This window comes from Daphnia pulicaria, chromosome 8, assembly GCF_021234035.1.
Source record: "Daphnia pulicaria isolate SC F1-1A chromosome 8, SC_F0-13Bv2, whole genome shotgun sequence".
NCBI classification, from domain to species: Eukaryota; Metazoa; Arthropoda; class Branchiopoda; order Diplostraca; family Daphniidae; genus Daphnia; species Daphnia pulicaria.
Window position 1 is genome coordinate 2,342,342 of NC_060920.1, and position 17,154 is coordinate 2,359,495.

General features: G+C 39.5%; 1 protein-coding gene across 7 annotated transcripts in view; it reads left to right on the top strand.

The window, feature by feature from the left end:
- LOC124312265 (titin homolog) overlaps nt 1-17,154 on the top strand; it is a 60,284-nt gene that overhangs the window by 22,435 nt on the left and 20,695 nt on the right. For all 7 annotated transcript variants that reach the window (XM_046776722.1, XM_046776728.1, XM_046776724.1 and 4 more), the window contains 6 exons: nt 112-296; nt 398-501; nt 1,222-1,382; nt 1,772-2,023; nt 3,895-4,015; nt 4,123-4,149. In XM_046776722.1, the coding sequence (XP_046632678.1) occupies nt 112-296; nt 398-501; nt 1,222-1,382; nt 1,772-2,023; nt 3,895-4,015; nt 4,123-4,149 (850 nt within the window). The remainder of the gene's footprint in view (nt 1-111; nt 297-397; nt 502-1,221; nt 1,383-1,771; nt 2,024-3,894; nt 4,016-4,122; nt 4,150-17,154) is intronic.

A 17,154-nucleotide genomic window follows, 5' to 3' on the forward strand; every position in this document is an offset into this window, starting at 1 on the left:
AAGAATTTCATTTCATTCAATTTTATTTTTATTTCAAATTCGTCTCGGAATTTGCATTTTTCACGGACATCATTTTGATTTTATATTTTATTTTTTCGGGAAATCTTTCAGGCAGTTGGATTGCCTGAGTTGCGGCAATGACAAGACGCCGATGGCGCCTCAATTCACGATGAGGCCGCGCGACCGTCGGGTCCAAGTCGCTTTCCCCGTCCGGCTGACTTGCCAAGTGATTGGTTTCCCCAAGCCGGACGTCACCTGGTACCACAATCACAATCCCATCATCATCGGTGACGACGGTAAAATTCAATTTTCTTCTTTTGAAAATATAAGAAAACCCAAAAAACCAATTTTGATTTATCCTTTTTTTTGTTGTTGTGTATTTTGGGTTCCGTCGCAGATCGTCACAGCTACAGCGTGGACGGCAATTTCTACACGCTGGAGATCGCCACTACCAAATTCGACGACGCCGGCGTCTACAGCGTCCAAGGCCGTAATTCTTCGGTATACACAAGTCGTCCATTATATTATCTCTCCCAGAGATTTTTGTTCTGAGATGATGGGGGGGCCGGTCTCTCTCTCTCTCTCTCTATGTTCATCGTTTGATTTAAAGACGGGCATAACTCTGCCAATGATCCAAAATGATGATATTGAAAGCAGCGCTATTACGCCGGCCCGGATTACCCCTGTCCGACTTTAACGGTTGATTTTGACCATATCGGTTCGGTAAATACGTTGGGACTATCGTCGGCGGGTTTTTTGCTTCAGAGCCGTTGAGAGCCTGGCCGATGCTGGTATTCCCGTCATTACGATCACGAATTTGTTTAGGAGGGCCATTGATGATTTGGTTATGCTAATTAGAAGTTAGTCATCGACGGTTCGCTTTTTTCTTCTTCTTATTATTTTTTTGTTGAAATCTTTTCGGGACCGTTCGGGACAGACGGACATTGGATAGAAGGGAGAGATAGCGCCCGAACGGGTCGTGAAGAATTTCACTTTACGATCTATCCTTCTTCTTCTTCTTCTTCTTCTTCTTTTTCGCTCTTTCGATATCATTTTCTTGGATCTCTATAAACATTTGTATTTTGTGTGATGCCGTGCGTCTGATTTTTTCTTCTTCTTCTTATTCTTTCTATCTTTTTTTGTTTATTATATATTTTTCGCTGCTGCTGCGATTGCAACTCTCTCGTCGGTGGAAAAACAAAAAATCTAAAAAATCAAAAGGGCGCGGTGGGCTGCCAGTGCTGCCTGGTGGTGGACGGAGGCATTCGGGCGTACGTCATGCCCTTTTTCACGCACGAACTGGAGGAGCGCAACGTGTCGGAGGGCGGCACCGTCTCGCTGATCGCCCGCGTCGAAGCCTATCCGGCCGTCGGGGTCCTCTGGTATGGACACACACAAAAACATCATGCATGCAGACTACCTTACCTACCTACTTTACCTACCTACCTACCTATCTACCTTACTTATATAATCTCCAGCCAACCAGCCAGCCAGCCAAACAAACAAACAAACACGGGCCATTGTTTACGACATTTGAATGAGAGGAGGAGGAGCGGGAATTTGAATGGGACAAATCCTTTTTCTTCAATTGTGATCCCCACCCAAAAATGAAAAGAAAAGAAAAGAAAACAAGACTCTGCATCAGCAATGCTAGATGATAACCATCTCCACCATTTTTCCCTTTTTTCCATTTGTTTTTCCCTTTTTCCTTTTTTATACATTTTTAAAATAATAAAAACTGATTGATTGATTAAATTGTACCCCCCTAAAGGCACCGGGACGGGATCCGCCTACGTCCTTGCCGCCAGTACGACATGCGACTGGAGTCTGACGGCTCGGTGGCGTTGGTCGTGTCGGGCGTGCTGGCCAGGCGCCACGCTGGCGTCTACACCTGCACCGTCACCAACGAGATGGGCCAGGTTTCGTCCAGCGCCCGCGTCACCGTCAAACCGCAGCGGCCGTCAGCATCTTCGTCGGCCGACGGGGCCGGCGTCGCCACCGATCACGACGCCATCGCTCTCGGGTAAATTATACAATTTACACATCCAGCAGCCATTTGAATTTTTTCCCACTTTTCGTAATTGGCGCCATTAGCAGACAGCAATCTATCAACGTTCCGACGGAACTGCGCGGCGGGGAAATTTGAAGATTTTTGAATTTTTTGATGGGGAGTTGTTTATTTTTTCAAAAACCGGTGCAGGTTCACGGCTGGCGGGTCACTCACGACCAACGCAAATGCCGCCGGGCTTGCCGGCCTGATGGGATGCGCGCGCATTGGCTATCACGAAAGAAAAAAATCGACACAATACGGCACAAAGCGTTATTTTTTCTTTCTTTCTTTTTGATTTATTTATTCGCTTTCGGGAGAGAATAGAAGAAAAAAGACAAAATTCATTTCACACTCGTTGAAGCGCCGCGTCACGACTTCACGAGTTGGGTCCATCACGCGGGAACGTGTACAACAGCCACAACAACAACGGCGTAGTTGGTTTGCACCTATTATCGGGATGGATGACTTGATCTTTAGGGTCCTGCGCTATCCAACATGACGGGAAAGAAAGAAAAAAAAACCCCAAAATTTTCAAACCCCAAAAAAAGGAGGGAAATTTGAAAAAAATATAAATAAATAAATTGCTCGGAGGCTTTTACCTTGACAAATGGGATGTCGTCTTTTTGATTGTATTACGCGGTGGTGCTGGATGCGCAACAACACCACTCCCGAACGGCGCGGGTGTTTCTTTTATTGGATGGGATTAAAACGGGTGGATGGGGGGAAAGGACGTCTCTCTCTCTCTCTCACTCTCTCTACCTCGTAGATGTTGACACGACCTCCTTTTTTACGACCCAACCGAGAGACACGATCCCTTTATGTACTCACGAGCCTTGACAACAATAACAACAAACGCGCCAAACTTCGTGCCGTTTGGATTATTTTTTCTTCTTCTTCTTCTTCTTCTTGGGGAATGAAAAAAAAAAAACGAAAAAAAAAAACCAACCGAAGATTTCGCTTTTGGCTATTTATCGTTTATGCGCATGTAGATATCTCTATATAAATAAATAGCCCTTTGCTGCCAGCCAACTGGCGCGCGGTGCTCTATGGCGCTCGCCCGGTGCGCTGGCCCCGCCATCATCTATTCAGCGCAAAGATTTGCACAACAAACGGAACAGCAACAACAAAAAACCGCCTCCTCAGACAGTCCCGCCGACGTTTTTTCTTAAATTGCATTTTCTATTATTCACGAAAAAAATTTTGTTTTTCTTGAAAATCAACAGAAAGGTCGTAAGAATAATTGCCGTCGGCGTATCGTTCCATAAATCCATCGAATTCATTTTTATTTGTTAAAAAAATAAAGTATGAAGTACATTTTTTTCAAAGAAATAAATTACGATCGAGAAGTCAATATTTACCGCGAAAGAGAAAAAAAAGTTCCTTTTCTTTTCTAATTGATTTTTTATTGGATCCATCATTTTGAAAATTTCTCTCTTTTTCTTTTTTAAACGAAAATAAAATAAAATAAAAACCCCTTTTTCCATAAAGATCTCCTAGTTAAAGTTGCGTAGTTAGCGACGGACACTGTGTCTAAATTTCCGTTCCACTTTTAACGAGCTCTAAACCGCTAAAACGTTGCTCATTGGCGTTTCACACGTTCGACTCGAAAAGTTTTCCCCCCTTTTTTTCAAGTTTTCAAATAAAAATAAAGCTAAACAAAACAAAACCCGTCCAATTATGCGATAGCGTGTGATTTAAGGAGGCCAAAGTCATCATCGTCGTCGGTCGTGAGAGTGGGAAACAATGTACCTTATGCTCAATTCCTTCTCTCTAGTCTCTAGTCTCTCTTCTCTATTATATTTATTATTTCTCAACTGATGTTGTGGCGATGCTTATCTGTGCAGGGAGACGACGTCGTCGCCGGCCATGGCGCCCAAGTTCGTCCGAAAGCCGAGATCGACCGAAGTTGTTGAAGGCGATTCTCTGGTCGTTGTCTGCGAGGTCATTGGCGATCCGAAACCCGAGGTAAGAAAAAAGAAAAGAAACAATAAAAATAGACAATATCCTCCTCCTCTTTTTGAAATATAACTAATGCATTTTTGGGTTCTTTTTTGTTTTTCACGAACGTGCAGGTCATCTGGCTGCGTGACTGGCTAAATGTGAGTCTCTTTTGTCTTTCCTGGCTCTTTCGTGTCAGTTTTTTTTTTTTTTTACAATTTATTTTCGCGTGAGAAAATGAGATGATGAACATATTTTTTTTAAATTAAGAAAAAAGAAGCGGGAAGGCATATGGGCGCTCACGCCGGACCTGCCGGCTATAAAAACCGCCCACCTCACACACACAGAGAAAAATTTTATTTTCCGATCGAGCGAAAAAATAAAATACTAGTTAAAGTCCGCCTTCATTTTTTTGAACGCAAGGCGCTCTTCGCGCGGTATCGTTCCATCGTCGTTGCGTTCATCTATATTTAGATATGCCCGCGATGAATACGTAATGATGAAGCGGAATATTACGTATATATATATATTCCATGACTTGGCACTTGAAACAACTTGAGAAAAAAATATCCACAGCAGATGATATTTTTTTTTTCCGTCTTGCCTCTCTCTCTCTCGTCCGATATCAACGGCCCTATTGCTGTCCGTCTGCTGGCCAGTCGCAAATCTAGGAGTGAAAGCGGGCGGCCAACACACAGCATAGTCGCCTCTTCTCCTACATAGAAAAAGCAAATGGCTTTCTGATTGTCCGAAAATCCGCTTAGACAAGAAGAAGAAGAAGAGAGGACCGTGTTGTGCGTTGAGCTGCTGCCGGCCAGGGCCCGATGATGATGGTAATGATGATTGACTGCGTAACGCACTATCAGTTCCTTCCATCTTTCTTTTTTTCCCCCTCTGCGTCCGGCCCGCAAACAGCAGACGCGTGAGCTAGCCGGTCGTAAATTTTCACAATTCGCCCGTGTCTTACAGATATATAGAAAATACTAGAGAGAAATACCGAAAATCTTCTCTCTCTCTCCACTAAAGTTTGATTCTTTTGGCCGAGTGCGTAGTACGTATACTGAGACCTGAATTATTATTATTAGTTGCCTTCACTGCACATTATTACGCAATTTTTTACTTCAATGGGATTAGTTTTGTTGAGCTCTTTCTGGTGGGCTGGCCGGCCGGGAAATCCTTTTTTTTTTTATAAGTGCAGTCGTCCAGGTCATTTGTCATCATAGCGGACTCAAAAATAAAATTAAAAAAAAATGAAAATAAAATAAACTTTTGATCGTTATTGCGCAATGGGGCACACGCCGACGTTTCAGTTTGTTGGGTCCGAAAGGTTTTTTTTTTTCTCTTCGAAATATACAAGATGGACAAGCCGGGCCAGATGGTTTTACATGATGTGACGTGATTCGTTCTCATGTTTATTACTTTAGACTCTCTGAGCTGAACTAACGCTGTGGCTGCTCGCATGGGCGTCGTGTCTATGTAAATGTGAAAATTCCAGCGGGAAATTTGATATCAAGGCCCGTCAGTCGGCATTCGACTTTTCTATTTCTCTGCTGGGCAGGATCTGCGCAGTTTTTCTTCTTTCCATCGTCCAACGCCGTGGTGGGTATAATTCCCCGCTGCGGCGATCGGGTTACCACCGAAAACTAAATCTAGACAAATCTAATAAGAAAGAGAATCTCCCATTTTCCCGAAAATGAAAATGGCGCTCGTGTAATAATACATGTCTCGGATGTATAGACAGCGTCGTGCGTCTGTTGTTCAAAGGAAAAATAGAGCCGGGACGACAGAGCCGATCAAGTTTCTATCTAATTTTTCCTCCTGTCCAGTCGAGCAGGAGCTCGTCGGACGTTGGTTAATGACGTTCGGCGTTAACTTTAAACCCAAAATAAAAAGTTCAAGTTACGCAAAAAATAAATAAATAAATAAATAAATAACGCATGGAATTTATTTTTTATTTTGAAAAATTCCATAATCAAATCATTTGATTAACGACGTTTCCAAAAAAAAATGTGGAAATACATAGACCGTGTTAGTTCAAACTAACACGGTCCCCCCAACTTTTTCTCTCTTATCGCCCAGTTTTTTCCCGGCTGCTCTAGCTGCTGCTGCTGGCGCCCTTTGCGTGTTCGATTTGGCCGTCTTGTATATATCATTTAATTATTCATCTCGTTCTGTCAGGATCGACGAAAAAGAAAAGGAAAAAAAAATGAAAAACTGGTTGGCTTTTTATTCAAGCGTCTATGGAGGCGGATGACGGAATTCATTTTCCAAACGATGATCGGCGCGCCGGTTTTTTTTTCTTTTTCGAATTTTAGTTGATAATCGCACGACAATGACGGGCCAACGCCGCACTATCATCATCTCTTCAATTTTTTATTTTATTTTTTTATCTCTCCAAATTTAAAAAAAAAATTTCTTTTGATTCGCGGTTTTTTTTTTTCTTCTTTTACTTCTCTCACCGTCGGATCCATGACCAAAGATGGCCAGCGTTTGTTGACGCTGTGTGCTGGCCCGTGTGGTATATACACACACACAGTGTCACACGAAATGTTTGTGTGTAACACAGAAAAAAGAAAAAAAAAAGACCCTGAAGAGTTGTTAGAAAGTGTCCGGGTGGTTTGTCTGCGTAGAAAAACTAACTCCCATGTCCGCTTTGGAAAAAGAAACAGAAGAAGAACGCAATTTCGCGGGGCTAAATAGTATTATTTTTTTTCTTTCTTTCCCATGATAGCGATTGCTGCACCGTTTTGTTTATTTATTTGAAATTGTTGAAGGCAAATGACTGCACGAGACTTGTAGCGAGAGAGAGGAGTTGTTTCTCAAAGCAAAGTTCAATCTAAGCGAAAATCAGTAAAAGGAGAGAAGCAGAAAAAAAGAGAAAAAATTAGAAAACACTTTTGGTCCTTATACGGGCGGGACGATTCAAAATGTCTCTTCTTTTTTAAAGACGAGAGTCTCTATCTTTTTTTTCTTTTTCTTCTTCTTCTCTCTGGCCCCCGACTTCATTTGATTTTTTGTGTGTCAAGTGAAGACGGGAATAACGCGCAGTTCAAATATTGGCAACGATGGAAAAAGGCCTGTACACTTTTGAAATGGAATTTTATTTGACTTGAAGAAAAAAAGAACGAAATTTATTTTGTTGAAATGCCATCGGTGCTGGGCTATTACGATTATTGTCGTTGCTATTTCTAGAATGAAATAAAAATATTTCTTCTTCTTTTTTTCTCGACTTGGGTGGGTTGGTCGGTTTAATGACAAATCGTCAAAATAAAATTTGTTTTTTTTTTGCCTTACTCTGTCGTGTGTGTGTGTGCATAGTAGTCGTTGTAGTAGTCCCGTAATAATGGCGTCCGTGCAGAGACATGTTCATCATCCGCCGCGCTCGGGCCACGAAAGTTTGGATGAAAAAAAAAAAAGATTCAAACCCCCCGCCGAGAACGGCGGCAAGCGACGCCGACGGTAAAGCGAAAAAAAAAAATATTTTATGGTAAAAAAAAAAAATACTTTTTTTTTCCTAGCGGAAAAATTAAGATAAGAACTTAAAAATAATTATATATTCATTGGATGATGAACTTGTCTCGACGAAATATTTTTTTTTTCCCACATTTTTTTATTTTTTGTTGTTGGTTGGTTGGTCCGGCGAGTGAAAGAAGAGAGAGAACGGGCACACGCCTGACCATACGAGCGTGCGTAACGAACGCCCCGACACTGTAGACGATGCGTAACGATGCTATTGTTTTCGCGCATGAAGAATTGCAGCAGCTCCGTCCACAGCAAGGAGAAGAAGATTCTTAAAAAGACTCTTTTTTTTCCTGGCCGGTAACGAATCTACCGCCCTCAATCTACCGAAAAAGGGAAAAGAAATAATAAAAAAAATAACGAAAATATAGTCACGAGCCCCTCTCTATATTTTATCCCTATAGCAACAGCGCGTAATTTATTGCGCAATCAGGTTTTACTTCGATCAAACTCAAGAGTCTTTAATCAGGGAGAGATTGATTCACTCTCTGAGATTTTGGGTAGGTAAATTTAGTTGATTCAACTAAACAAATATTTTCTTTATTTTAAATATTCAAATATTCAAAAAAGAGAAAAAAAAATCTTGTAATATATTTTTTTAATAAAAAGACGGGAGAATAAAAAAAGTGGCGGAATTTATTTATTTATTTTTTTGTTCCGATTCAATCAACGCCCGTGTCCAATCCAGTCAAATCATCCATCTTGCTCCTTTTTGTGTTTCATTTTTTCCCCTCGTGTGCCCCCCTTGCTTGTTACTACGTGTGGCGCCAGTGGGGGGGTTGATGGGGGCCAGGCCAGCAGCAGCAGGATCCAAGAAAAAAGATGTGACTCGTCATATTTTTTGACTGGCAAAGCTTTCACTAAGTGTCTTCTCGCTGCACTACTGGAATAAAATGATAAACAAATAAAAATCAGAGATAGAAAAAACAAAACAAAACAGAAAAATTGATTCAAATCAAAAGAAAAAGAAAAAAAAAACCGGGAGCGCCCGGTTTGTGTCCGTCATCCGGGCCGTCCGACCCAAATCACGCTCATCTTTTCTCTCTCTTTTTTTGTTTCTCTCGTGATGTTTTGTTTTTCTTCTTTAATTCGTTGTCATTTTTAATCTCTCGCGCGGTATGAACCAGCAGAAAAAGAAAAAAACGAAAAAAAGAAATGAATAAAATAATATTTAAATTGTTAATAGCAAACAAATAAATAAACAAATATCATTTCCTCATTTGGAATTCAATGCTGCGCGTTTGCTGCCCGCGTGTATAATATTTGAAGAGCTTTTTATTTTTTTACTTGTTTGCCGACCGAAAACACACATCCATCATCCAACTGCTACGTATATACTTAGATTCGTGTGTGTGTGTGTGTGTGTGTGTGTTCGCAGTGAGCAGCAGCAGAGGCCAGTCATTATTTATTCAAACCTTTAATGATTGGCCTGTTTGAGTGTTTTTGAATATCTGCGCCTTTTGATTTCGTTCCAGGAATTTTTTTCATTCGCCGTGTGTCAGCTCCAGTTCTCTTATTATTACCGCCGTGATTATTATTATTTAGATGTGTGTGTGTGTACTCTACACACTCTCATATAACTCGCCAAAAAAAAATGGCTCCAGTCCCTTTTGTCTATCCATCTTTCATTCTTTTCTTTTTCTTTTTTTGATATAATTTAAAAATGTCCATAAGGAGAGAGACAAATCAATCAGACTCTTGTGTGTATATTCCCCTTTTGTGTATTATTATCACGGCGACGGGATCTCTCTCTCTCTCTAACTCTCTATAGCTCTCCGCTTTCTGATTATTTTCCACGAACAGAAAAAAACAAAATTCTTTGCGTTTCTTTTTTTTCTTTTTTCTTTTTTAAATCTAAAAGGTAAAACGCCAATCAATTTCATCCGTTTGCGCTCGACCGTGTTAATCTGTGTAGACATTTCCACGTGTTTCTCTTGCTTCGTATCTATTCGCGAATTGATCAAACGCGAAACCTTTTTGTTTCTTTTGTTGTTTTTTTGGGGGGGGTTATTTAAGTCGCCGCTCCCGCGCGTCCCGTTTTGTATTTCTTTTTATTTGTTTATTTGATTTTTCGACTTGGCAAAAAGAAAAATCCCGCGTAGGTGAGAGAAAAATTTGTTTGGCTTGTATCAACAAAAATCAGAGACTTGTTTTGTTTGTTTGTTTTTTTGCAAGCAATTTTTTTATTTTTCCTCATGGTCGATTAGATTAATCGAATGAAAAAAATTTAATCCGTGGATGAAAAAAAAAATCCTCCTTTTCATTCATTTGAATGAAATTCTTTTTGTCTTTTGTTGGAATTTTTTTGTAAATTTTTTTTTTTAAGGGAAGAAAAAGAAGACGGGGGTTAATAGGGCGAGTCTGATATTTTTTTTTCTTATTTCTTTTCTTCAATGGCAAATTCAGCTGGGCTCCTCTCTTCTGCTCCTATCAAAGAAAAATATGTGTGAATGAAAATTTTATTTTTCCTCTTTTATTTCTCGACTTTTTATGGTAATTGATCACGATCTCGGCCGTGTTCAGTTGAGCGGAATGCCATTATGAAACGCTTCTTGACTCGTTCCCCGCCTGCAAAGGTTACGTATTTGGTGGCCAACACAAACGGTTATTCACCAGGAATTTTTGTTCATAAGGTCACATTTATTTGACGTCAGATTTTATCATTTGAAGGAAATCGGAACGAAATTTGGTTGGCCGAAAAATAAACAAAAATATGGCCAGGCTTTTCTTCTGGCTATCAGTTTCCTCATTTTCGGTGGTTGCGCAATAAGGAAAATATAGCGGCCGTGCTGTCTTCAAAACGATTACCCCACCAACTTTTCTTTTTTTTAAAGAAAAAAAAATCATCTTGATATAATCATACGTTTCATTCATTCCCTTATTTTTCCTGGGTCGTAATAAATGAAAAAAAAGAGCGGGACTGCCGCTGATGACGGCCGGCCAGCTCACATCACGCCGGGTTTACGTTATTCGTGCCCCTAGAGGCGCATTAACTCCAAAAACATAATAAGAGAAGACGGACGTCGAGAAATTCAAACGAAAAAAAAAAACTCAAATAAAAATTCGTTGTTGGCAATCAATCAGCTGGCCTTTTGTGTATAGGATATATATAAGAGAGAGAAGCCTGTTTAGTTGTTGTTTTTCCCCCTGCTGGCCCTGATTGCGATTCAAAAAAAAAAGGAAGGAAAAAAAACAACAACAACAACTCGGGACTGCCCTTTTGATATTCTAATTTTTAATGTTTGTGGTTCGCTCGGGATTTTTGAATTGTTGCCCCCGTTGTTTGCATATTGCTGGCCGCCGCCGGGCCAGCAGCAGCAGCAGCGTCCCAATGTATATAAACATAACACTCTGCTGGTTCACAGAGAGAGAGAAAAACTAATGGCTGCCAGTGAGATAGATCAAGCGAATTTTTTACAAAAAGCTGTCCAGACGTCGATAAATATAATAAATAAACATTTCCAGATCGCGCCGAGATGCGTGCGTGTCGACACCTCCTCCTCCAAACTCTCAGATTTTTTTTTTGTCCGATGGAAAACTTAAAAAACAGAACAAAAAAAAATCACCAGACGTGAAATCAAAACAAGAAATCAGTGGGACACATTCCTCTTTTATACACAACCCGCCCGGTCGAATTTTTGAATAATTTCAAAATTATTAATACAAAAATGTTCATTTTTTTCGGGGTCTAAAATTTCTTGCGAGAAAGAAAGAATAAAAGAAAAAAAAGTTCAAATTGATTAGCCAAGAAGAAGAGGATGAAGATGTTTTTTTCCACCTTAAATTTCACGCGTGTCAAATGATGAGATGGGATCGGGAGAAAAAAAAAGAACAACAAAAAATCTATTTTTTTTTTCTTCTTCCTTTTTTTTGCGGGAGTCCCGCCACGAATATTTTGGCGCTGCGGAGAGATGAACGAAGAATTTATATTTTTTCTTTTTTTTCCCGAAGAAGAAGAAGAAGCGTGACCGTGGAGGAATGAGAATAGAATGAGAAAAAAAAAAGCGGAGGAGAGAGAAACTTGAGAGACTTGAGTAGGGCGACCCGAGTGAAACTTGTTTCAGTCGACGTCGCACCGTCAACCGGCGAACAACACGTTCGGCACCTGCGCGTTTTTTTTCCCCCCTTCTTATCTGGACAACAACAAATTTATTATTATTATTTTTTTTTGGTTGTTGGTTGACTATATCCTTTCCCTTCTGTTCGGCTTATTAGTTTGCAACAAGCGAAAGAAAAAAACAGGGAGGAGGACGCCAGGGAGGAAAAGAAAAAAGATAACTGAGATTCGATCAAAGTGTTTTTAATTGAAAGAAAAAGTTTGTCGTTTTTTTTCTTAAATTGTCATTTGAATTTGCCGCCAGTGCGTGTTTCAGTGATTCGACAAAAATAACAAATTGACAACAATTTTCACGACCAGCAAAGAGGTAAGACGCAATCTAAAACTTGTATTTATTTTTTCGTGTCGTTCCAGAATGTTTGTTTCGGCCCAGTGGGGAAAAAAAAATATCAAATCATAAAAAAAAAGATTGTCGTGTGTGTGGAGAGTGTCAGGTACGAGGTGGTAGCCCGTTGTGTTTTAGGTTAAGGCAGGCCAGCAGCAGCAGCAGCAGCAGCAGCTAGCACACACAATTTTTATGACAACTGGATTCTTCTCTCTCTCTGTATAGCTCTGCTCTCTGTCTTTCTCTTTTCTCTTTTTTTTTTTTTGTCTTGTTGTAAATCTTTTGGCGTCCCTTAAAAAAACTTCCACCGTCCCTTTTTTGACAACTGGTTCTATCTCGTTCTCTTTCGATTATTCTTTTTGGCGTTTGAAATCTCACTCTTTTTTCCATCTCTCTCTCGGGAGAGAGAGAAAAAAATTAAATTTTCAAATATATTTATTTTTTCGTCTTGTGCCTGTGCTGGTCTGACTCCCACGTCCAGCAGTGTTGGAATGTCCAATAGGCGCGTTTTGTTGTTTCTTCTTTCCAAAGAATTTTGCTGCCTGGTTCGTTTTTTGTTGTTTTTTTGTTTTGTTTCTTATATTCGTTGCGTTGGCGACGATTGATAGAAACGCGGTTCTCGGCTGCTATATAGTAGAGGGGAGGCCATCAACGAGAAAGAATCAAAATGGGCATAGAAGACAAGAAGAGAAAGGAAAAAAGGAACGAAGAAAAACAAAAAAGATATTGGCCATCAAATAAGAGGGCGACCGGTTTCTATGCACAATCTATCCTCCGGGTCTGAGCAATAATATACCAGATAGATATATACCTAGTATATGTTATATGTATAATGTCCAGCGGGCGAAGATATTTAATTATTTCTTTTTTTTGAAAAATCACCGCCATTTTAGGATTTAAGATTTTTCAAAAAAATAAAATAAAATAAAATCATTTTGTGTTTTTTAGCGACAGCAGCGCGGACGGAATAACAAAATTTCGGTCGGCCCATATTCTGCAGGTTGCCTTTTGTTTTGTCCTCTCTTGGAAGGAATATAATATAGTAGTATATATAAGAACTCGCGGCGCTCGCAGTGATACCTCGGCGGGTTTTATCTGGAAAAACCGACAACAATTTTTCAAGTCGTGATGAGCGCGGCGATTGTCGAACGCCGGCGATTCGTAGAAAAGAAAAAAGAAAAAAGGAAAAAAAAAATCAGAAGGGCAGCATTAGATAATAATAAGAACATCGTCAAGAGGAAAAAACTTTCTAACGCGCTTTTTTCTTCTTCCTTAATGAGCTCCCCGTAAAAAGATCACGACCGATGCTAGGGAAAAGAGAAGAAAAAAAACTCGCGAAATGAGCTATTGCGTAACACAGAAATCATTTTTGTTTTTTCAAACGAAGAAGAAGAAGTTAAGAATTTTTCCGACATTTTTTTTTCTATTTCAACTTTCAAATTTTGTTCATTGACGTCATACTCGAAATGTTTCTGTGACGTCCGACACACATTTATTTTATTTTTGAATCAAATGAAAAATTTATTTTTTTCTTTAAAAAAATTTAAAAAAAAATGGCCGGACGTTTTGGTCACACTTGAGTCTGATAACAAATGCGTGGCAATTTTTCAATGAATGTGTGATGCCACCGTGGTGTGTATGTAGTATATACAACAGTACACACACATACTATCGACGAGAGAATCAAGTCAAGTGTGTGTGTGCTGGCCCGGCAAATGCGCCTATTCACGCAGCCGGAGGGCATTTCTGCGCTCTTCTATGTAACATTTTTCAAAAAAAAAAAGATACAATCTCTCTGGCGTTTCTTCTTCTGCCTTTTCATTTCTAATCACTTCTTCTTCTTTTGAAAGAATAAAGGGGAGCCCGTGTGTGTGTGTGTGTGGGGCTGACAACCGGAGTGTGTGTGTGTGTGAAGAAAAGACGAAGGGGGGAATTGGGTGGGACAAAAAGGCCGTCCCGCAGCGTCTATTTATTTAATTGTTCAATTAGGCCATTCATCATCAGCGGCCGAGGCAGTTTGCGACGAGGCACTTGTGTTACTATTATTATGATTATATTACAACACGCATTCCTAGCCGATTTGTTTATTTATTTATTTTTTTGAAAAATAAAATATTAAAATAGATTCAAAAATTCTGAAACTGATGGAATGACTTATTCGCTCTCTCTGGTATATTTATTTATATACTATTGAGAAAAACAAAATAGTTTGCGTGTTTGTTTTTAAGAAAATAATTCCGTCGTCTAATGCGCAAAGGAATACATAAATGCAGAAATAAATATAAAGTCTGCGTGGAGAAATGTTTGACCAATTTCACCTTGGCAACGCCATTTAGCGAAAATTTGCTCTACACACACAGCAGCAGAGCCAGTGACCGAATAACGGGCGGGCCAAATGACAGAGTCAATCAATCTGCATATGTATCTATATCGCGGAATGAAATTCAAATTTCTTGACTCGTAGTAGTACCCGGTTTATACACACACAGCCAGTTCTTATATATTTAGATACACACAGTTGTTGGAAATGAACTTCTTGTCGTCCTCTGCGCACACATAAAAGACTATCACCTTTCTGTGTTTAGTTGATGTTTCCAAGCAGCAGCCCGGGATAGTCAAGTGGGAAACCCGATCGAAATAATAAAGCAACAAGTTTTCTGATTATGTATGTTGTTTTTCTTTTATCTATCCCTTTTTATGGGTAATTCTTTTGCGTCGATTCCATAAACGGCCATGTTGCGTTGGAAGGAAAAGCTGTCCATCATCCACAGCTCAGAAAACTGACCGACCGGCCGTCCGATTTCTATTCCGCGTAATAATAGACACCACAATATAACAAGAGGCCGGCCATTCTCTCTCTCTCTCTCGTTCTCGCTCTCGCAGTTTTCTGAGCTGTGGACTGACTGACTTACTTACTGTGTGTTTGTTGCTGGGCGTGTTGTATTTGGTTTGATAATATCCCTCACGTCAAACCTCTGGACAAACAGTCAAACAGCAATACACACAACGTTTCTTTTTTTTCCCATTCATTTTTCGAAGCGCCCAGGGCGGGAATATCAAATGAATTTAAATGAATTTAAATGAATTGGACACATTCGTCCTTGCAAGGACGTCCCAAATTTTAAATGTCATTTTTTTTTTGCAACCGGTTTTCTTTATAAATTTTATTTCATTTTAGGAATGTATTTATACCAAAGTTATGTTTGCGGTTTTTTTTTGTGCGGGTTACTTTGGAGATCCGTTTCGCAGTGACACACTCGCAGATATGAAGAGTTGAGATATTATCCATGTCCCGTTATGGCCGGAATTTTATTTTTATTTTTTTTTCTCCATTTTATACGATCAAGTTTTTTTCTTTTCTTTCTTGTCGGGAGAGATGGATGAAAAATTTCAAGGGAATAATGACAAGCGAATTACAAAATCAAAAAAAAAATTCCCCGAAAAAAAAAAAAAAAATGGAAATATTTTGACTCTTTTTTTGGGAGAATGTATCGATTTGACCTTTTGCGGTTCCCTCCGGTGCCAAAGTTAATCTTCGGCCGTCTCGGTGGTGTGTGTGTGTTAGAGATTTCTTCGCTTCTTCTTTGTTGGCCAACGGGAGATTAAACGCTCGAGTCGAATCGAAAAGAAATTGACTCTAGAGAGAAATGGAGAATAATTTAATTCGCAGCTGTCGGGGGGGTTAATGGGATCGGATAAAAGGAGAAATGATGACACGCGTCAAAGTCGAGAGAAAAGAAACGAGCTTCATCATCGCGCGCAAGAGACCATCGTCATTGCGAAATAAATATGTTCTCGATTATTTTTTTTTTTTTTAAATAATAATAAAAATGAAAATTCTTTTCAAGTCCGTTGAAATGTTGTTGTTGTCATTCGGCCCCGGCCATTTCATTAGAAAACGTCAAACATTTTTTTTTTCTCTTCTTTCCTTTTGATCCAAATTTCAATTGAATTCTTACCATCCACATTTCAAACGAGAAAAGATATTTTTCAGCAGCTCGTTATTTAGCGATTGAAATGTCGCTATTCTGGAAGAGAAGGCGGTGACGTGGCAATCTCTTCTAAAAGACATTCGAGCACAATTAACAGTCAGAAAAAGAATAAAATACAAAAAAAAATTCTCGAGTTACTGGGAAAAAAAGAAAAAAACCTCTCGGCGTTCGATGCGCGTGATACTTTTTTTTTCTTATTTTTATTTTTTGTGTGCCCGAGACGACGATAGGCTTTGATGACTTCATTGTGACATGTTTTCATTGTCGTGTATTGTGCGTTTAGATTTCCCGGTGACATTGCACAACATTCGTACTCACAGGAGAGAGATGGTAATAGACAGAGAGAGTTCATCACATGTTTAAAAAAAACGAACAATGAAGATGAAGGTTTCACTCCCGTCTCCGCCCATTTCTTCTTTTTTTCTTTTTCTTAGGAGTAGATTTGAATACAATCCACGAAAGAAAAAGGTCATATATATGTTACGTAATCTTTTTTCATTTTATTTTTTTTTTTGAAACGACGATAGCTAGTCTCTCTCGTTCTCGAGTGTTTTCTGGCAGTCGTAAAAAAATAAATGTAGAACCAGATCAGTTTCGGCGCTAGCTGCATTATCTATTTTTGTCTTGTCGGCGCGCCGATATCATTCCACATGTCTATATACTATACAGCAGCCCGGCCCGCTTGAAAGTTGTAAAAAAAAAGAAATGAACTGAAAAAAATATATATAATAAGAGATCGTCTAAATGCATTGGAAAAAATAAACAGAAACGACAATGAATATCGATGGCTACACAAAACAGAGACGGACAACACAGACAGAAAGTTCTTTTTTCTTCTTCTTCTTCTTTGTGTGTTGTTGTGTGAGTGTGTGATGCGGATACCCAATCAGCCGCCCATCATTTGGAAATGGGAGTTGGCAGGTTATATCATATCCTCCCTGGTATATTGTAGAAGAGTGGAGTTTTTTGGGGCCGGCGCGGGATGGATCGACGGGGATTTTCGATCGGAATAAATAGGATGCAAATGGTGATGGGAAAACTTTTTCTCTTAAACGGATAGAAATTTTTCCGTTTCACCTCCAAAACGATTTTTTTCTTCTTTCACGTTATTCATTTGTCTTATCTCGAGGTGTTATTGAACATAACGCAATTTGGCAGATGGAACAAAAATGTATTTTTTTTTTTTTTTCATTTCGGAATTGCCGATTTTTCT